General features: G+C 44.3%; 1 protein-coding gene across 3 annotated transcripts in view; it reads left to right on the top strand.

The window, feature by feature from the left end:
• Positions 1-15073, top strand: part of SLC38A5 (solute carrier family 38 member 5) — a 76921-nt gene extending 61848 nt beyond the window's left edge. For all 3 annotated transcript variants that reach the window (XM_055003232.1, XM_055003230.1, XM_055003231.1), the window contains exons 9-16: positions 768-826; positions 2184-2327; positions 3262-3341; positions 4763-4863; positions 5344-5468; positions 8725-8869; positions 11173-11276; positions 13629-15073. In XM_055003232.1, the coding sequence (XP_054859207.1) occupies positions 768-826; positions 2184-2327; positions 3262-3341; positions 4763-4863; positions 5344-5468; positions 8725-8869; positions 11173-11276; positions 13629-13733 (863 nt within the window). In that variant the 3' untranslated portion in view covers positions 13734-15073. The remainder of the gene's footprint in view (positions 1-767; positions 827-2183; positions 2328-3261; positions 3342-4762; positions 4864-5343; positions 5469-8724; positions 8870-11172; positions 11277-13628) is intronic.
• The last annotated feature ends 7481 nt before the right edge of the window (positions 15074-22554 follow it).

Here is a 22554-nt window from a genome sequence, read left to right as displayed (position 1 = left end):
CAAGCCAGCCAGCTGCCCCAGCGCATGCCCACGCTGCTGCCAGTTCCACGGCTCACTGGGCGCTGGTCTAAGCTACCTCTTCCCCACATGCCAAGATTCTGGTCCGGATCTTTTGGAGCTCTTCCCAGTCTGCTTGGGCTTTTACCACCTTCTTGAGTAATTTAGTGGCACCTGCAAACTTACACGTATGTTTGGAAAGCGCAGAACACCCAGATCATATCAGTCAAACTGACCCAGGGAGGTACATACTCGAGGAAAGTGTAACGTGTTGTTAGGGGCTGAGAGAAGTGACTGGCCCAAAACGACATCTTCCTGAGCTGTTAACGTTAATAATTTCTGCCTGTTGAAAGAAACCTATGTGTATGTCTGATCCAGGTGAGGCACTTGTTTAAAGTTATAAACTTTGTGGAGAAGACCGGGCTCTTTTGCCTTGACAGGATTAAATTGAACAGATACTGCATTTGTCAGCATGGAGGTGCCAAAAAAGGGGGAAGCTGTACCGACTGAATTTCTGCCTGTTAGGCAGTTCCAAAAGGTGCCAGCCAGATCCCAATTTCCCCAACCCTCCAACCTCCCGAACTGGAAAAAAGAAACCATGTGACAAATTTGAGATCAGGGCACTATTTTGGCATGTTGTCCTCAAAATAAGAACCTTCTGGATTAACCCTTGGGGCTATGATATAAACAAAGGGGGCCTGCTGAATTTCTTTCATCAGATTCCACATGGAAGCTTGACTCTCTCTTTCTTCACCTCCTTCTCCTTACAGGCTATCTAGGTTACACCAGTGGACTTTCACTCAGTTGTATGTTTTTCTTCCTTGTCTCGGTAAGTTGACATAGAATCCGTCTCACACACACAACTGTTTCTCCCACAGTAGAACTGTACCTTCCCTAAAAGTTGCCAGACTCAGAGAGGATAAAGTTCCTGCACTTTTAAATTTATTTGTTTGTTTGTCTGTTTGTTTATTCTCCACCTTTCTCCCCAGTGGGGATCCAAAGCACCTTACATTGTTCTCCTTTTCTCCCATTTTATCTTCACAGCAACCCTGTGAAGTAGGTTTGGCTGAGAGTATGTAACTGGTCCAAGAGCACCTGCCAAGTTTTCATGGCAGAGTAGGAAGGCAAACCTTGTTCTCCCAGTACCAGAGGCAGCATGCCTCTTTGTATCAGTTGCTGGGAAACATGGGCGGAAGAATGCTCTTTCAGTCATCTTGCCGGTGGGCTTCCTGGTCAGTCAGCCACTGTATGAACAGAGTGCTCGGCGAAACGGGCCTTGGTCTGATCTAAGATGGCTTTACTTATGTTCTCCCAGATCCTAATGCAGTATTCTAACCACTGTACTACACTGGCTCTCCCGTGTACATCATATCATATCATATCATATCATATCATATCATATCATATCATATCATATCATATCATATCATATCATATCATATCATATCATATCATATCATATCAAGAGCCAGTTTGCTGTAGTGGTTAAGAGAAGCTGGACTCCAATCTGGAGAACCAGGTTTGATTCCCCACTCCTCCATTTGAAGCCAGCTGGGTGACCTTGGGTCAGTCACAGCCAGGGCTGCCAGCTCCAAGCTGGGAAATTCCTGGAGATCTAGGGGGTAAAACCTGGAGAAAGTGGGTTTGGGGAGGGAAAAGAGTTGGCACGGCATAATTCCATAAAGTTCACACACACACACCCCCGCCAAAGCAGCCATTTTCTCCAGGGGAACTGATCTCTGTGGCCTGGAGACCAGTTGTCATTCCGGGAGATCTCCAGCCACTACCTGGAGGCTGGCAACCCTAGTTACAGCTCTCTCGGCAGTCTCTCAGCTCCATCCGGGGTGATTGTTGTGGGGATAATAATAACATACTTTGTAAACCACTCTGAGTGGGTGTTAATTTGTCCTGGCAGGTGATATATAAATCGAATAATAGGATAGGATATGATAGGATAGGATAGGATAGGATAGGATAGGATAGGATAGGATAGGATAGGATAGGATAGGATAGGATAGGATAGGATAAGTGAAATGGTTCCTGCCAACATTCTCCTTTCTACACCAATATTATTTGGTATAGAAAGGGAAATGTAGATATAGGAACAGTTTCTCCAGTCACTCCACAATTTTCTGCTTCTGCTTATCTGATCCTGATGCTCAGAATCTTTCATTCCCATCCCAAAGGTGATCTACAAGAAGTTCCAGATCTCCTGCTCCTTCAATGGGACCCTCTACGAAGACTCCTCCATCTACTATAATGGATACAACACCACCGTTGCGCACAAAGATGATGTCTGCGCTGCCAAGATCTTCACTACCAGCTCCGAGGTTAGCTTAAGGGGTCCTTGAAGTCTTCTGTGGGAGGTATAGTGAATTAAGAACAACTTCAGGGTGAGAAGAAGACGCATCAAACGACAGATTTATAATGAACTCGTAGATGTTTGTAGGAGTCGATATCAAACGGATATAGAGGAAATGCCTGCCTCTGATGGTATGGGGAGCAGGAATACCTGCTGCGGCTGGGAAAACAGCATCGATTTGTACTTTCTCATCTACACGATAGCTGCTGATCTTTGCAAAAAGATTGTAGTAGAGCAGATTAAGGATAGATTGCACAAGATCTCAGGGAAAGCCACAAGGTCCGCAAGAACACCAGGATGTTGTGTGGAAGTGGGGCGCGGGGCGGGGAGCAGCCTGCTTCTCATCAGACCAAAACATAGTGTGGAAGCAATCCATAACTATAATTTTATTTGCTCCATTACTGGAGAACAGATTTACTAAAACAATTGGTAAGAAGACACTTCAGGATGAAGCTTCTGACGAAGGGAGCTTAGACTCTTGAAAGCTTACACCCTGGACATCTTGTTGGCCTTTAAGAAGCTACTGGACTCGATCCTTGCTTTTCTGCAATAGACCAGCATGGCTGTCCACCTAAAACTGTGTTGATTGGTGGGTTAAGAATGATTTTAAGATAGAAAGTGATTTTCGGAGGAGGGTTAAGATACAATTTTTTAAAAAAAATTAACATTGATTTTTCATTTTTGTAGAACAAAATTAAGCACTTGTTTCTGTAAATTTCATTTTCTTCCACGACGTAATTTTTTCCTCTGTGATCTGCTAGTGCTTCTACTAGTGAATAACTAACAAAAGAGAAATATAAGAGGAGAAGAAAGAAGGCGTATGCTAGGAGTGCTGGTTCCTACCTTAGGGCAGAGCAGGAAGTCAAAACAGATTGCAGCCTAACCTTTCTTCTCCTTTGCAGACGGCTTATGCCATCCCCATTTTGGCATTTGCCTTCGTCTGCCATCCAGAGGTGCTTCCCATATACACCGAACTGCGCAGGTGAGTAAACAGAAGGTATGAAAGAGGGTTAAACAGGGAGAGGCTGCCCAGTTTTTTCACAGGTTATTTGGAAGGGGAGAGGGAGAGAGAGAGAAACAGAGCAACTTTTCACCCCAGGTGCTACAGGCAGGATGTGAAGATGCAGAGGAAGTGTATGGAGGAAGGATTTGATTAAACATGGAAAAGAATTTGCCTTACAATAAGAAAAGTTTGTCCACAGATCAAGTAATTCATTAGTTCTCCTCCAACTTGTTGGAAAGGATGGAACGGAAGATGCAGATTTTAGGACAGCAAAAGCCCGGTTCTTGGGCCAGTAGCAAGCTGTGGTTCCCCACTCAAGCTGTCAAGGGCTGGGTCTCCCTGCTTCTACCAATCCGTAATCATGATATCATTGTACCTGCCTCCCAGAGACTGAGACCCAAGCTACAAGTGACGAATTACACTTGCCTGGCAAGCGAACAGACTCACGTGTATTCCTCCCTGTTCACTTGCCATTCACTTGATCACTATGTGAATGGCAAGTGAACAGGGAGGAATCCATGTGAGGGCCAAGCTACAAGTGACAAATGACACTTGAACGGCAAGTGTATTTCTCCCTGTTCACTTGCCCTCCACTCAATCCACTTGCCATTCAAGTGTCATTCGTCATGTGTAGCTTGGCCCTCAGTCTGTTCACTTGCCAGGCAAGTGTCATTCGTCACTTGTAGCTCTCCACTTGATCAAGCGTAGCGCAAGTGAATCAGAGTGGGTGAGAGATGCACCAGAGTAAAAGCTTCTGGTAGGGTGAATTCATATGTGCTGATGGAAGGCGTAACAACCAGGTAAGAAGTGGCATACAATCCTTATCTGGTAGTTATCCCTTCCATCAGGACGCACATGGTAAAGTTAGAAGTTGACCAGAGCCCGTGTGTATGTGTGTGAGAGAGAGAGATCTAATACAGGGTATAAATATTTTAATTCTAAACAGAACGGTTGGTGTTAATATTTAATAAATAACAAATTAAATACATTATTATTATTTAATAAATAATACATTAAAATAATATTTAAAGGCATTGCTTAATATTGAAAGGCACTTGCAAGCTAGGACATTTGGGCTCCGCTTACTACTTTGAAAAAGTAGCAGATTATAATGTTACGATATGCAGGGCTTTTTTTCCGGGAAAAGAGGTGGCGGAACTCAGTGGGTCGCCCTCGGAGAAAATGGTCACATGGCCGGTGGCCCCGCCCCCTGATCTCCAGACAGAGGGGAGTTGAGATTGCCCTCCGCGCTAGCGCGGAGGGCAATCTCAACTCCCCTCTGTCTGGAGATCAGGGGGCGGGGCCACCGGCCATGTGACCATTTTCAAGAGGTTCCGGGACGCCGTTCCCCCACGTTCCCGCTGAAAAAAAGCCCTGATGATATGCACGATCTGTCTTAGGGCCACCAAGCGTCGGATGCAGAATGTAGCAAACGTCTCCATCCTGGCCATGTTTATCATGTACTTGCTGACGGCCATCTTTGGCTACCTCACCTTCTACGGTAAGGGACACAACCCTCAGCTGGTGAGAGCGGAGGATGTTGTTTCTTTCTTTTTCCTACAAATGACAAGAGAGGTCACTTTGGTCGACAGTCTCCTCAGCTGCTACAGCTATACAGTTTCAGTGCCTATCCACCAGGGTCCCATTGGTGGCCGTTATGGGGGCAGAAAGGTAGGGTCTACATTGTAACTAACTAAAAATTGGATGTGGTTGTTGTGGGGATAATAATAACACACTTTGTAAACCGCTTTGAGTGGGTGTTAAGTTGTCCTGAAGGGCGGTATGTAAATCGAATGTTGTTGTAGTTATTAAGTTTATTTTTCCATGATCTGGTGCAGGCTGGATGCCAACACCTGAAAGATCTCCCCCTCCCACCCAAAGTCTTCTGATTTAAAAATCCAGCCGTTCCTCCCCCTCTCTTCTTGTGTCAAATTGCCATCTGTCTAGACTGTTCAGATGCTTTTCTCGTTCTTTCCGGCAGGTTATGTGGAAGCTGAAATGTTGCACACTTACATCAAAGTAGACCCTCTTGATCAGCTTATCCTCTGTGTGCGGCTGGCTGTGCTGCTTGCGGTGACGCTCACGGTGCCCGTGGTTCTGTTCCCGGTAAGAGATGGCCCTTCTCTCTCCCCAGTCATTGCACTGAATGGCTCCCCCCCCAGTTGCATCTCTCTCCCAAGCAACAGACCTCTTACCCAATCAGCGTTCTTTTCCTGTCTCATCCCAGAGTCTCTCTACACGAGACGTCTTATACGAGAATGCTCAAGTGTAGAGAGTCGCAATGTTAGCTCAGGAAGTGTAGTTTAAAAAGACAGAGCCAAAGACTGTCAATTTCACCTCTCTACACAGAGCCTGCAGAGATCTTTCTTCAGAGGGTTTGTTAATTTCATCTAAGTCTCCTCAAAGGGGAGGTGAAATTAACAGAGCCTTTCCAGGAGGTGAAGATGAAATTAACAAACCCTCTGAGGAGTCATCTCTGCAGGCTCTGTGTAGAGAGGTGAAATTGACAGATCCTCTGATGGGCGCGGCCCCAGAGTTTGTACCTGGAAGGTGCTTGGCAAGATGAATATGATTACAATGCATGTGTAGTCCTTTACAGTACTCCAAAGAGTTTAGTGAGCAAAAACACAGCCATTTTTCTTGCTAGTTTGCTTGGCCTTGAGAGTGTAACTGTAGAGAACAGCTTAGACAGCAGGACAGCAGAAGCTGGTAAACAAAGGCGGTTTTCATAAAGAAATAGCAATGGAGGCATGGGAGCACTTGTGGAAGAATACAATTAAGATTACAACGTGTACGAATATTAAAGAAAATGTATACAAGATGATATACAGATGGTACCTAACACCGAAGAAAATTGCGCTGGGGAACGCTAAAATGTCAGATAAGTGCTGGAAATGCAAAAAGCACAAAGGATCATTATACCATATGTGGTGGACTTGTGAAGTAGCGAAGCAGTACTGGGGAGATATAATAGAAGTAATTAATGAGGTGTTACAAACCCAAATAAATAAGAACTCAGAACTGCTGCTACTAAACTTGGGAATGGAGAATGTTCCAGTGCAAAATAGAACATTGTTATTTTATATGACAGCTGCAGCAAGATTACTGTATGCGCAGAAATGGAAAGTGCAAGAAGTACCTACTGTAGAGGACTGGATTTACAAATTGCTGTACATGGCAGAGATGGATAAAATGACAAGAAAAAGACCTGGATCCGGGACAGTATTTGGCAGACTGGGCGAAACTGAAACAATTTTTGGAAAAAAAATGGGATGTGAAAGGAGAACTGTGGCAGTTTGAGAACTTTTGAAATAAGGCATTTTAAACAGAAGAGAGAAGTGACTTTACCATTAAGAATTTATATCTATTTTAATCTAAGCTTGGATTATAACATAGCAGAAGAGGGGTGAAATTTAGAACTGATTTTTTAAAGAATAAGATAGGGAGGTTACGATAAGTAATACCTTTCTCAGAGTATATGAATAAGGGAATAGTTAAATAAATATACTGATGGGGCATACTATATATACTATTATGTTGGTAGATCAGATTGTATATTATATAATGAATGTGCAGTATGGTGCTGTGTGCGGTGCCACATTGGTGGCAGGGCGCACAGTAGGGGTGTTAATACATATTATAATGACAATAGTATATTTGATAGAATATATGTTTAAAAGAAATAGAATATGTTTAAATTAAGACTTTTGTTATATATTATATTATATTATATTATATTATATTATATTATATTATATTATATTATATTATATTATATTATATTATATTATATTATATTATACTGGTCTGCTATATTGAGGGGTATAAGATTTATACTATATTGATAGTATAATTGATAGACGTATATTATACTGATAGAATATTTGATAGTATAATTGATAGAAGCATGCTATATTGATAGGATATTTGATATATATGATAGAATACCTGGGAAAAAAAATTAGAATGTGCTTAGACTAAGGGAATTATCAAGTAATAAGAGGGGGTAAGGGTTGGAAAGCTGTTGGAAGTCGATAGAGAGGGGGGAGGAAAAGGGTGGGGGATAGGGTTAATTAGATATTGAGGGAATGTATGTATTGAATTTGAAAAGTATACTCACCAATAAAAATTTTCTTAAAAAAAAGTAAACAAAGGCGGTTGAAACCAGCTAGATAAGGAAGAAAGGGAAGTAGAGCAGAAAAGGGGGGTGAGCTCTTTGCCTCATCCAGAAGGTGGGTTTTGTCTCAGAAAGAACAAGGTATAAAAGACCTTTCTTGTGTGGGCTCAGAGGATTTTTGCTTGCTCGAAACTGTACTCCTATTCCATGGAATACAAAGCTTGCCCTCTTCAAAGTTCTCCAGTTTTGGTGTAGTTACTGGGCAGATCCACCACGTCTAAACGAACCAAGCATTTGGCAGGGGTGGGGGGAGCTTTTAAGATAAAAATCTCTGAAGAGAGCTTTGAGGGCTATGTGGATCTGGAGAGCAACCTGCCTATGCCCTCTTCCTCACAGGAAGGTTCTGGGATGCAGGGGCTGGTAGCCCAGGCATCTCAAAGAGTCCCAGGTACAGCAGAAAGGAGGTAGGAAGGGTTTGATGGAGTCTGAGCGTGACGTTGGCCTCTCTGACCACACAGCTGCCTCAAACTTTGACAGAGCCAGAGAGCCAGTTTGGTGTAGTGGTTCAGAGCAACAGGACTGGGTTTGATTCCCCACTCCTTCACTTGAAACCAGCTAGGTGATCTTGGGTCAATCACAGCTCTCTCAGAGCTCTCACAGGGCCAAGCTACACATGACGAATGACACTTGAACGGCAAGTGGATTGAGTGGAGGGCAAGTGAACAGGGAGAAATGCACTTGCCGTTCAAGTGTCATTCGTCACGTGTAGCTTGGCCCTCAGCCTCACCAACCTCACAGGGTGATTGTTGTGAGGATAATAATAACATACTTTGTAAACCACTCTCAGTGGGCATTAAGTTGTCCTGAAGGGTGGTATATAAATCAAATGTTATTATTGAGAGCCAGTTTGGTGTAGTGGTTAAGTGCAGCAGGACTTGAATCTGAAGAGCCAGGTTTGATTCCCCAGTCCTCTGCTTGAAGCCAGCTGGGTGACCTTGGGTCAGACACAGCTGTTCCAGAGCTCGCTGAGCCCCACCCACCTCACAAGGGTGATTGTTGTGAGAATAATAATAACATGCTTTGTAAACCACTCTGAGTGGGTGATGTTGTCCTGAAGGGCGGTATATAAATCGAACGCTGTTGTTGTTATTCTCTGTACACCCCCATAATTTTAGCAGTGGATTAAGGGTGTGTGTGTCTGTCTTTTGCCGCTTGCATTGCTCAAACGATACTTGTCCCCTATAGATCCGCAGGGCTGTTCAGCAGCTGCTTTTCCACAAGAAAGATTTCAGCTGGCTTCGCCACGCCGTCATTGCCACCTTCCTCCTTGTGTTGGTCAACCTCCTTGTCATCTTTGTGCCCAACATCAGGGACATCTTTGGTGTCATTGGTAAGTACCCGCTGCATTCCTGGCTTGGTGGTCTATTTATTTAAGCATTTCTATGCCTCTTTGTTGGGGACCGGAAGTGGCTAACAAGAAAAAAAATCCCAGAGATATTGTTTGTTTTAAGTTTTAAATTTTTGAGATGGAGGATAGATAGATGTTATATAACGAAAGAATAGAAAAGTATATCGATCGATCTATCGATCTGTCTATTGATCTGTCAGATAGATAGATAGATAGATAGATAGATAGATAGATAGATAGATAGATAGATAGATAGATAGATAGATAGATAGATAGATAGATAGATAGATAGATAGATAGATAGATATGTTTTTTAATCTGATCAATGTAATTAGTAGAATACAATTTATTATAGCCAGTATTGAAATATCGTTAAGAAATATATAAGGCAGAGATAAGATAAGGGTAATGATGTGTTTTTTCCCCTAGGTCAGGGGTGGAAATATGTTTGAATTTTGTATATGTTGTTGATTTGAAAAAAGATATCTTAAATGTTGTAAGATTTTAATAATAACACCTACAGAACTGCAAAAGACAGTGGAACAGCGTACATATTACACCGGTACCTGGCTGATTCTTAGGTCTCTGGTGGAAACTTGTATCAGCTCAGCAAGTCCAATCAATGATAACATGTGATCTTTATTTATTATTGATTGTGTCGTGTGAAATTTGAATAATAATAACAACTGTGCATAAATGCCACTCTTCTAGACTGATTAGTGCCCCACCCAGAGCGGTGAACAAGTTCGTGTTATTATTACTATCCCCACAATACAGCTGGGGCTGAGAGGAATGGCTTACCCAAGGCCAGCTACTGAGCTCATGGCAGTCGTAGGATTCGAACCGGTAGAGTGCTGATTCACAGCCAAACCACTTAACCACTGGGCTACAGCAGCTCTCTTTAGTACTCCGATAGCCCTTGTAACAAAAAGCTTTGTAATATTTTCTTTTAAAATTCTAGTCCTCTTTTCTTTTTCTTTCCTGTACCCCTTTTTTGTTTTAGAAATAAAATTGTATAATGGGGAAAAAAGAGAAAAAAGCAGAAAAATATAATTTATATATTTATATTAATGTATATATTTATATATTAATTTTATATTTATATAAAAATATAATTTAAATAAATAAACCAAGAAGAGAAAACAAAAATATACAACACTAACTCCTGGGATGGTCGTAAATCCAGTGGGCAGCCCATTTGTGGTCATGGGCTAAATCCCAAGGGCCAAGAGCCGTTCGTCTCCTGCCCTTTGGTTTGCCCCACTGGCCATGCCCAGGTTTTAAGTACCTGCAAACAACAAAAGAAATGGAAGCTGTGCGTGGATGTTATGCTGGCAGGCAGAGATATTCTCAATTTTCTCCTCCCTGTTCGCTTCGTGGTCATAAACCACAACTTAGCGTCTCGCTAGACAATACATTTTTGCACAGGCAGTCAGTGGTTTAACACGCTCCCTGCGGACATATATCTTTTGAAAAAAGCTCAGAACGGCACCCCAAGGGGAGGGAGCATTCCTGCCTCCCCCCTAAACATTTTCCTGTGCAAAAACAACACGTGGAGGCGAGTTATTTTGCTGACTTCTTTGGTCCATGAGGAGAACCTGTGCGCAGATCGTCTGCATGGAGCTGCCTGATCAGTGAAATAGCTCCCCGCACATGCTGTTTTTGTAAAATAATAACATTCGATTGATATACCGCCCTTCAGGACAATTTAACACCCACTCAGAGCGGTTTACAAAGTATGTTATTATTATCCTCATGACAATCACCCTGTGAGGTCAGTGGAGGTGAGAGAGCTGTGACTGGCCCAAGGGTTACCCAGCCAGCTTCAAGCAGAGAAGTGGGGAATCAAACCTGGCTCTCCAGATTACAGTCCTGCCGCTCTTAACTTCTGCACCAAACTGGCTCTCTCTCATACTTAAAGCTTAGTTAATACATAGGAGCACATAATTAATCAGGAAAATGGCATTAAGGGAAGGGCAGGAGCATTTCCTCCTCTCTATCCAGAGGCCCAAATCAAAGAGTTTGCCTGCAATCTACACAGAAGGGGTGATGGTTTGTGAAACACACAATACGCAAGGGTGACGGTCTGCTGAGGTAATGCTGACTCACTCTGAAGTTTCCCTCCAAACATTCAGACATCACGATCGGCCATGGGTGGCCAGGAGGGAAGGATAGCGCCCTAGGAAGGTGCTCCCGGCACTGCCCCTCTTTCCCGCCATGGCTCAAAGGCTGGACAGCTGTGTGCTCAAGAATTCCATCTGACTCCGAGTTCTTCTTTTCCTCAGGTGCCACCTCAGCGCCCAGCCTCATCTTTATCCTTCCTGGCATCTTCTACGTCCGAATCGTCCCAAATGAGAAAGAACCGGTGTTGTCCAAATCTAAAATCCAGGTACCAGAAGCTGCAGAGAGGAGGCATGATAGGAAGCACTGGGGGGGACAGGAAAGATGTTCGACACCAGAGGAGGGGCCAGGGGTCAGTTGCATGCAGAAGGTCTTAACATTCAGTCACTGGCATCTCTAGCTAAAAGAGGCTCAGGGTGTCGGCGATGGGGGAGGCCTGTACCGGAGACCCTGCAGTGCTGCTGCCTGCCAGAGAAGACAAGCTATTGATAGACCAAGTGTCTGACTCAGCTCCAAGGGAACTTTATTTTATTTATATTTTGTAGTCCGCCTTTCTCACTGAGCCTCAAGGCGGATTGCATAGCGTGAGATTAGCACAGTCAATATCAAGGACATTTCCATAACCAATGCCGTAGGGTAAATAAATACAAGTTTACAAAGACATAACATTAGCAAAAATCCGATACAGAGTTGAAGAAATGCTGAAACAGAGCGTACGCAGTTCTAGGGCTGACATTCGACAACATAGAACTACCCAGTAGGGTCATACTTAAAGCACAGGTCGTACATAGGAGCACATACTTAAAGCAACAGATAGGACGTGAAGTCTGTGGTCTCTGATTTATTAGTGACGCATCTCTTTGAGACCACCTCCCTATAATACGGCCCTCCTATCTGAGTAAAAAGCCCTTTTGAATAATTCAGGGAATAATGCACTTCATGTGCCTGTGGGTGTGTTAGCTTCCTCAGAAGAGGAGTGTGGTGTGGAAGGCCAAGCCAAACAAAATTAAATATAGCCGGCCAGCTTGCCTGCAGCACTGTCAACCTGGCTTTAATGCGATAAGAACCCCTGCTTGGTTCTTTGAGGCTGGGAAAGGAGACCAGTCTAGTCATTGAAAAATGCCAAGTGCTCCCTCTGATGTCCGTTCGTTCGTTTATTTATTTATGTCATTTATAGTCCGCCTTTGTCACTGAGACTCAAAGCGGATTACACAGTGTGAGATTAGTGCAGTCAACATCAAGGACGTCAGGAACTACAATGCCAAGACCACGGCCGTACAGCCCGGAAAATCTACAACAACTTAACGTTCTCTGGCCGTGAAAGCCTTCGACAAAATATCAAGGACATTTCCATAAACAATGCCGTAGAGTAAATAGATACAAGTTCACAAAGACATAGCCTTAGTCCGAGTCCAATACAACATAGTGGTGAGGTCTATGGTTCCTAACTCATTAGGGGATCATCTGAGATCCCCTCTTTACAGCCCTCCTATCTGAGTAAAAAGCCTTTTTGTATAATTTGGTTTTGCATCGTTTGCGGAAAACCAGGAGAGTGGGGGCTCTGCTGACCTCCTCAGGCAGGCTATTCCACAGGGTGGGGGCCACCACAGAGAAAGCCCATGTATGGGCTGCTGTAGATTTTGCCGATGTGCAGGGTGGCACCTGCAGGAGACCAGGGCCGTTTCCACACGGCTTATCTTATTCTGCAAAATAGCGAAATCTCGTGAGAAGACGCTGTTATCGCGTCTTCTCGCGCAATAACCGTCTAACTCATGAGATTTTGCGCGAGATTTCGCTATTTTGCAGAATAAGGTAAGCCGTGTGGAAACAGCCCCTGTTCGGAAGAGCGAAACTGCTGTGGAGGAGCATAGGAAGAGGTCCCTTAGGTATGCTGGACCAAAGCTGTGAAGTGCTGTGGAAGTGATAACCAGTACCTTGAGCTGAGCATGATAACTGATGGGTAACCAGTGGAGTAACTGCAGGATGGGAGTGTTCATGCCCTCCTGATGCACACTGCCCTGCTTAGGTAAAGTCTGGGGTGGGGTACTTCGTCAGGTAGGATGGTTACGTTCCGCTTGCAATGCAGAATGGCATCGTGCTTGGGGAGATGCGGTGGTAGGTGTGACAAACCCAAGATCCTTAGGTACCAACAAGGAAAGTATTTGAGGGGATGTTTTGTTGATGGCTGTTTTGAAGAGAATTGGTCAGAACTCTGAACGGAAATCTCTCCTCCCGCCTTCCCCCCTTAAACCAAAGTATCACTCCCTCTTCTCTCATGGAAGCAAGCAAGGCGATTAATGTGATCATTTTTGAAATGGGACCCTCGTCTAAACTAGTCCTACCTTTTAGGCCCTACCACGGGTGCGTCCTCCCACACTCTGGTGGCGGGGAAAGAACCGGATCTCTGGGAATGAATGGGGGATGCAGGGTAAAGAAGGGGAGGAATAAATATAGAAACTCCAATCTCCTTTCCCCACGGCTGAGAGGAGGGGGCTTCAGAGCTTCCTCTGCAAGCTCAGAGTCACAATCCACTACTGGCTTGTGACCCCCCCCCCCGAGTTTGAGAACTTCTGGTGTAAACTCTTTACTTCAGGAATCATTGTTTCGTCTTCCCTCCCAGGCCGCCTGTTTCGCCGCCCTAGGCTTCGTTTTCATGATAATGAGCCTCAGTTTCATCATTGCTGACTGGGTTACGACAGGAAAGAGCAACGTAGGGGGGCACTAACCCCTTCCTGCCCCCCCAAGAGACGCAGTAGTTCCAACCGGGGAGGACCCTTCAGTGCCGGGAAGAAGACACCATCGCCTCCTGTTGTTCCTTGCTCATCTTGGAGATGCCGCATTTCTCCACTCGTCACTGAGGAAGAAGTATTGAACAGCACCCTGTCTTGCCATAGCAATCGCTAAGTTGCTTGCAACAACACCGGGGCTTCTCTCGAGGCCTTTCTGGGCCCCGGTGGCCACGAAACAGGTTATCAGAAGACAGACTTACCCCACTGCACGGAAAGCAGTGTAATCTCTCCTCCTTGGTTGGCTTTGGTGCTATGATAACACAATCAACCGACAAATGCTTTCGGCCTCTGTGGTAACGGCAAGAGAGTTCCTCATTTTCTCTCATCCTCGGCAATATGATACTGTTGTCACATTGCTTGTCACAACAAAACTGTGTGGGTTTGTGTACAGTCAAGTGCCATAGGACTGTCTCTCAACACTTGCTCTTTTTTTTTTTTTGCCATTCGGGAAAGAATCCCTGGCTGGTCCTACTTTTTTTGTTTTTGTAGTAACAGTGCCTGCCTGGCTGTCTTGAGGGCAGCCTGTCTTCTCCCTGTCATTCATCATGGAAGCACAGCTCCACCCTTACTGTTACCATGGCCTTAGCCTCTGCCCACTGGTCCTTACTTCCCCTGTCTGGTATCAGATAGGGGACCATAATACCAACTGTGCCTCAAGGGTACGAGCCCCCAACATGGGGAATGGCCTAAGACAACAGTGCCCTCTAGTGGACAATCTAATTTATTGGTTAGTATTTAATTTGGACCTGGCTACCAGACCAAAGACTACATCCTAAGGCCTACACAATCCATATCAGGATTCCTGGTTTTCTCTGACAGAGAAGAGGGTCTGGGGTGCGCAGATAGGGGAGGGTGGGCAGGGTGTGAACATGGGTTCTATTCTCTGCCCTGGAAGGGGAAATGGATCTCGTAGATTATAGAATGAATTTTGGAAACAAGGGTTCTGTGGTGATGGGAGGGAAATGCAGATGTCTTGGTGGAGGGACTTTTATTTTGTCCTGTCCCAGAGCAAAGCTAGATTTTTCCAGGGGCTACCCAGAAAAGTTTCCTTCTAGGTGCACTACAATGCTGTCTGTTGGTCCCCCTTTGGCATAGCTCCCTGGGATGGTGTGGACAACTACTGAGATGTTGCTTTGGAACCGGAGTTTCGACCATTTTCTTCCATGTAATCCATAGACTGAAACTTCTCAGTGTCTCTGGATTCAGTCCTGGTTTAACTGTCATGACTCTTGTTGCAAGACCATTTGCAGTATCTTAAAACTAATCTTTTGGATGAGCCATGACAGTTTTTGTTAAGGGGCTTGTGTGTTTCCTTACCCTGCCAATGTATGTGAAAAATGCTTAGCACTAGGGACACCTTCCTACTTTGCCTCCACACTGTCTCTTCCTGCTTCTCAATGCCAGTCCGAAAGGATCACAAAACCACACCAAACACAGGCCCGTTCACATCAAGATACAGATGTGCTCTTAATTAAAGGAGGCAAAATGGAGGATACAATGGACAAGACTGGAATAGTCCAGGCTAGCCCAAGCTTGTCAGAACATAAGCAGGCTCAGCCACCAGATAAGCAGGAGACCACCAGAAAAGTCCAGGGTTGCTACACAGAGAAAGGCAATGGCAAACCACCTCTGCTCATCTTTTGCCTTGAAAACACTATGAGGGGTTGCCGCAGACTGGTTGCAATTAGAGATGGGCACGAACTGGAAAAAACCGAACCATGTGGTTTGTGGTTCATCACATTTCACGAACCACGAATTTTCACGAACCTGCCCCGGTTCGCAAACTAGTTCATTTTGTCCGTGAGAACATCACATCCAGGCCAGCAAATCGTCACTTCCAGATCTGCAGAAGGTCTGCAAGAAGTCCATCCCCTGTTGTCTAGGAAACTGATTGATCCGCACCAGACTGTCTGCAGTGACGAATAAAAAACTGAACCAAACAAATCAGCCTAAAGTTCGTGGCGGTTCATCAGAAATGGGCTCTGACAAACTGACAGTTTGTGAACCACGAACTGGCCCGGTTTGTCACGAACTTTGGTTCATATTTCGGTTCGTGCCCATCTCTAGTTGCAACGTGACAGCACTTAATTAATACAGGAGGGCCCATTAATTAAAGCAAGGGGAGAAACAATCCACCCCAAACCAGCCTCTCCTAGCATAACGCGACACATCTTTATTTCAATGTGTTTCAAAGGTTTAATATTGTATCCAACTCTTAATGCCAAAGAATATTATTCAATTTTCTTTTTTTCCCAAATTAGTATTATTATTATTTTTTATTATGGAAAAATGAAAAGATAGAGCAAATGAAAGAAAGTAAAACAGAACAAAAGCACAACTACAAAGAGCCAACAGATTTCTTTAATGGTACCTTACCTCATCGTCTGTGCCCCGGAAACTGCTTCACCCATTACGTAAACCAAATTTCCTCAGTTCCCATTCTGGAAGACTCTAGCACTGCCTCTGACGTACACACTTTTTCAAAACATCATTACTTCTAGAGTTCAGTCTGTGGAGTCCAGAGCTGTGCCTATCTGCGTCTCTTGTTACTCTTGGTACTGATTGGCGTTATGATCAGGGTTTTTTTTCTGGGAAAAGAGGTGGTGGAACTCTCAAGAGGGAAATGAGGAAGAAACACACGGGATTCTTTGAAATAATATTATTTTCACGCACTATGGCCGAATATTTTGAAGAGGTGCCGGAACTCCATTCCACTGCGTTCCCGCTGAAAAAAAGCCCTGATTATAATAATAGCGTTAATGGGATGCTTGGTTCTTGATGGCTTGTCACAGGTGATACTATGAAAGGGCAGCGTATGGTCAATGGTTCACTTAGTGTTGGTGTTTTTTGCCAATGTTAAGGGATGTACCACTTGACTGCTTCGGGTACCAAAATCTTTTGGGGCCACCTCTGAGTCAAGTGACTGGTATAAGGAAGCAGCAGATCGGGAACGGAGTCTATTCCACCTGCTCTCTCTCGAAGTTCTCGCTGCCAGTCTAACAATTCTGGGATGTTCTCCCAAGGCCATAGCCTTCTCTGTTGTTTCCCCCTTCTTCTCTCTCTCTCTACATCTTGTTTCTCTGTTTTGCTCTGCCTTAGCTAGGTGACAGCAATTACTCCTGGCTTTGGAATATATCCCCTTAATATCCTATCAGCGCCACCGATGGTTTATCAGATGATGCTGTTCGTGGAAGCCCTGACTTTTTCATTACTAGTGCATGTCTGCTTTCTGTGTCGTGGGGGGGGGCAGGGCTCATTTTGAGGGGGGACGCGCAGGAACACAGTTCTGCCAGTTCCCCAAAGAGGTCACATGACAGGTGGCCCAGCCCACCTGACTCGGCCATTTTGGGCCCATTTCAACCTGGATTGGGGCCAAAACGGCCCAGATTGGGTCTCTGAAGAGTGGTGGATCACTCTCCCACTCAGCTGCGGCCCGATCATGACCATTTTAGGCCCCTTTTCAGCCATTTTCAGCCCCTTTTTGCCATTTTGGGCCCAATTTCGGCCCTGAATGGCCAAGATTCGGTCCAAAACAGCCAGGATAGGTGATGTCAGGGGGTGTGGTGTATGCAAATCAGTTATACTAATGACACACTTCCAATGATTGCAAGGGGCATGCCATATGCTAATGAGCTATGCTAATGAGTTATGCTAATGAGTTTCTCCAGCTCTTTTTCTACGACATGACACCTGGTGTGTGTGTGGGGAGGATGTCCCCATTATTTCTCACAAGTTAGTAAGATTCCTAGGCCTTTCCACACGGGGCTTTTTCATTGGTTCTGGCCCCATAATGCATCGATTTCTCTCCAGACTTCTGCATGCATGGTCAAAATACTCCGATTCAGTATCCAAATTGCTTCTCAGACTTTTTAACATTCTGCACAGAGAAAGGCTGCAGCTACCGCAGAATCGACCTTTCTCCAGCTTTTCTGCAGCTTTTCTCCCTGTGCATGTACTCTGATTCCCCCCCCCCCCCAGCAAAGTCAAACCAGGGCTTTTTTCGAAGGGCAGAATGCTTTCCTTGGTGTGAGGCCTGCCCCTGCCCCTGCCTTTCACTTGTCCCTTTATCCCCTTGTCTCCTGATTGGTTGAACAGCAACCAATCGAGTTCTTTTCTGATTTTTAAAAAATTAAATGGCAGCCTTGCAAGGTCGGTGCCGTTGAAAAAAGACTATTTCTTCAGCAATCAACTGAGGAAACTGACAAGTCCTCAAAGCCCGCAGCCAAATCGAGTCATTTTTTAAATGCAGAAATAATAAACAGACACCACTTCGGTTCAACTCCCTCAAAGTGTAGATTTAAAGAATCGAAGCAGTGTGGATCCAGAACCGATTAATATTAATAAAGCAGATCCAATCCCCAGGGGTTGAATACACAGAAAGCCTGATGTAAAGTTCACCACGTGGAAGAGGCCCTAGAGTTGGAAGGGACCTTATCTAGGCCATCTAGTCCAACCCTTTGTGCTGGGCAGGAAATCCACGTACGGTGGCTTTCCGTCCTCCCTGCAGGGTTGGCGTCCTCTTTGTGGAATCTCCCGACTGGGGGCTGGTCAATGGAGTGTGTTCATCATTTGACCACCGTGATTGAGTAAAAAGGAGTGCCTCGCTTCATTAAGAGACAATTTTGGGACGTCTTCCCCATAGGGGAGTGTGGATTTTCTGTTTGTGCAATCCTTGTGTTCATTTTGTATTGAAAAGGAACAGGCTAGTGGCCTTTCCCCCCGTCCCATCCTTAATCAAATCAAAAGTCAAACTGGCTGGAATTAAAACAAGGGATGCTGTAACACCTTCTGGTTTGGCTCACGATCTGTTTGCAGGTTGTGAACAGAGAGGTGGTATTTTGATGTTCTTCAGCACAACTGGCTTTTCACACACGCACGTTCTCACTTAGCCACATTGAGTTCTTCTGCTCCCCCCATCCTTGCTGTGCAACTGCTCTTCTCAGCAGGCAGTTGTTTGAATAGACAATTAGTCGTGCAAGTCTTATAAATCACTCAAGTAAATACTTTCCGTAAAATCCTACCCTCAATGTTCATCCAAGAAGTCCCTAATGACACGAATGACTGCTGATCGGCTTGAACTGGTGACATCTTTGAGCATGCACAGTTTTGGAAAAGAAAAACCAACGCAAACCTGTTTGGCCGGTGTTTGTTGCTGTTCAGTATGAACCGAGCAGCCTGGATTATTGGCTCATGTCTGACCAATACTGTCAAACACAGTAAGTTCGAACGCCAGATACCGGGGTGAAATTCACAGCATCCCCAATTAAAACTCGTAGCGAATGAAAGGAGCTTTAACTCTCGGAAGCTTATGCCCTGGGAGTTGGTCTTTAAGGTGCTTCTGGGCTCCAATCTTGCTCTCCTAATTAAGGCTATAACTAGAAGCAGTGGGAATGCCAGGTGAGATAAATGGCGGAACCGATATCTAGGATGGATGTTCCATTTCCCCAATGAAAGGAGACGCAGACCCATTCAGGCTTTCCTAACATGACATGCGTATCTCATGAACATTTTCCCTCCGTTCTTTTCTCTCACATGTCTACGGCGGCCTCAGTTCTCTCGATTTTTCAGTCTGGAAAACCTCATATATACTCAAGGGCTCTTATTCTGCTGGGAATAGGGTTGCCAACTCCAAGTTGGGAAATTCCTGGAGATTTAGGGGGTAAAGTCTGAAGAGGGCAAGGGTTGGGGAGCGGAGAGACCTCAGCAGGGGATAATGCCATAGACTCCACCCTCCAAAACCGCCATTTCCCCCAGGGGAACGGATCTTTGCAGCTTGGAGATTAATTGCAATTCCAGGAGATCTCCAGCCACCACCTGGAGGTTGGCAACCCTAGATGGGGGTGGATTTAAGGGCGAACAGAAAACAGATTCCAAATGTGAAGTTGATGTAAGGACACAGTATTTGTATAATGTTGGAATTCAATAAAAAAAACCCTGCTGACTTATGAAAGTTTATAGCCTGGAAAATTTTTATTCTGACCTACAGTGGAGACAGTAGAATGCTATTATTTATACATTCATATGTTTAAGCAGGCATGTAAATATTCACTCAGTTGTAAGCTATTTTTTAAACAAAGAACAGATGGGGGGAAATATATTATTTTTGTGTTGAGGTAAAAGTATTGCCCTGATAAGTTTGTCTTCCCCTACCCCTGTATTTATATTAGAGTAGAAGTTGGAATCAAAGTAGGATAGACTTAAATATAATTGAGCGAAACTTAAACTGAGCTAGACTTAAATATAATTGAGCTAAAATGCTTGAGACATCCAACGGCCTGTACTGAATGGCAGATTTATCGTGTTGACACTTCGGCCGTTTTCACACTGCTTACCGGCCACGGAACGTCATTCCAAGCTCCCGGAACGACAAGAGTCTGCCTGGCGTGAAAACGGCCACTGTCTCATAAAATACCAGAAATTCCTCTTTTTACTGTTCTTAGGAATGATTGGATGTTACCTCTTTTAACTTGTGCTCCGGTTAATAATTCTAAGGGGATGCTTCTTCCCTATCTAATGCTAGTGATCCAAATATAACCCTGGCCTTTTCCACATGTCTTGGCACAGCGCTAAACTCACAGAACGAGGGCGTCTGATGTCATCGCACCACGAAAATGGAATCGTGGCACGGTGATGTCAGAAATTGTGCCATGAAGACACCCTCGTTCCATGAGTTTATGCCAAGACATGTGGAAATGACCCTTGTTGGTTGTTGTGGATTTACTGGGCTGTATAGCCGTGGTCTTGGCATTGTAGTTCCTGACGTTTCCCACAGCAGTGGCTGGCATCTTCAGAGGTGTAGCACCAAAAGATAGAGATCTCTCAGTGTCACACCCTTGTTGGTTGCTAAATTTGTCTACCATATTTTCCTTTAGAAATTATTTTATTATTCTAGTAAAGAGTCCAGTAACACCTTTAAGACTAACCAACTTTACTGTAGCATAAGCTTTCAAGAACCACAGTTCTCTTCGTCAGATGCATGGAGGGTATGAAGAAACTGACCATATATATATGTGTGTGTGTGAGGGGAGGAGGGAGTAGATGCAAATCAGTTTGCTTCTGATAATGAGATCAGTTTGCTTCTGATAACGAAATCAGTTGCTTCTGATAATGAGATAACCATTCATAGTCTCTATTCAATCCAAGTCTGACTGAGTCAAATTTGCATTTACAAATTTGGAATTCATATGTAAATTTGACTCAGTCAGGCTTGGATTGAATAGAGACTATGCATGGTTATCTCATTATCAAAAGTAACTGATTTCATTATCAGAAGCAAACTGATTTGCATCAACTCCCCCCTCCCCTCACCACCTATACATAGCTGGCCAGTTTCTTCTTACCCTCCGTGCATCTGACGAAGAGAGCTGTGGTTCTCGAAAGCTTATGCTACAGTAAAGTTGATTAGTCTTAAAGGTGCTACTGGACTCTTTACTATTTTGCTACTACAGACTAACATGTCTAACTCCTGTGGTTTTATTATTCTGTTAGCCATTGCTCAGGATCATTTGATCATAGGAGCTCTGAAAAGGAAAGGAAGATTAACCCTTCCCTGCCCGTTGATTCTCCCTTGCAGATATCCAGCAGAGATACACTGAACTCCAAAACCAGCAATATGTCCAGCTGAGAGGAAAGCAGCTGGGGGAGCAGACTTTTCTTTATTTAGTAACTTTATTTATACCTCACCTTTCTCCCTATGGGAATCCTAGGTGGCTTACATAATCTTTGAATGCTGGATTACAATATGCAAGCCCCAGGTTCAAATCACGCACTTTGCCATGGAAGCTCACTCGGTGACCTTGGGCCAGTCGCCCCTTCTCAACCTAGCCTACTAGTTCCCAGGGTGGGCAAAATGGAGAAGAGAAGAATGATGGGAGCTGTTTTGGGTCTCCAGAGGGGAGAAAAGTGGGGTATAAATATCTAATTAAATATATCTGGAAGGTATAAGAGGATGACTTGATTATCCCACCCCCCTTGCAATGTTCCCACATTTACATTATCTTGGAAAAAGTGGGTTTAGGAACACAGAAACTTATTGGTGGCAGACTTTTTTTTTCACGAAAGCAGGGTTGACAATACAGAGTATTACAGAGTATTGGTAAGAAACGAGCCAAAATGTTTTTTCCCACCTTCTGCTTTGATTTCCCCCAAGAAAGAGAGAGCGAGTGCCACTAACAAAATATAGGTTCTGTTTCACCGGTGCCCATAAAATGTATTGTTTAAATAGCTTGTTCAGATATTGAACCTCTTCTGCATTTCCAAACAGTTTCCTTTGATCAGAACTATTTTCTGCACAACAGGGAGAATTTTATATAGAAGCTGATGTCTACCTTTGGTTCCTAGGAAGCTCAGCTCTCGCCATTTATTTCATTTTTCTGAAGGCACACTTGAAAATCTGCTTCTTGGCTCTGTTGTTTGAGAAGGCGTTGCTTCTTTGGCCGTCTGAGTAGCTACAAGGCCCTTTTTCACAAATGGGTGTACATTTCCTATAGAGGTCTCTGCCACTAACCCCGCTGCTAAATTCTGGAAAAACTAAGAATAAAGCACATGCACAAAGTATGTTCATGCAAAATAAATGTTACATATTTTCACAAGTTCCTGAAATTATTTTGAGTGCAAAAAATCTGATTTGGGGCAAAATGTGGATTTTTCTGAACGGAATTATATTGTTTCTTCGGAGCACCATCTTCATCGCCGTCTTACACTTCACACAGGCCTGGCTTCTGTTTACACCTCTGTCTTGCTCAGGGTTGGGTGCTG

The sequence above is a fragment of the Eublepharis macularius genome, chromosome 19, assembly GCF_028583425.1.
Source record: "Eublepharis macularius isolate TG4126 chromosome 19, MPM_Emac_v1.0, whole genome shotgun sequence".
NCBI classification, from domain to species: Eukaryota; Metazoa; Chordata; class Lepidosauria; order Squamata; family Eublepharidae; genus Eublepharis; species Eublepharis macularius.
Note: the sequence above shows the minus strand (reverse complement) of the source record. Positions and strands in the feature narration are given on the sequence as shown.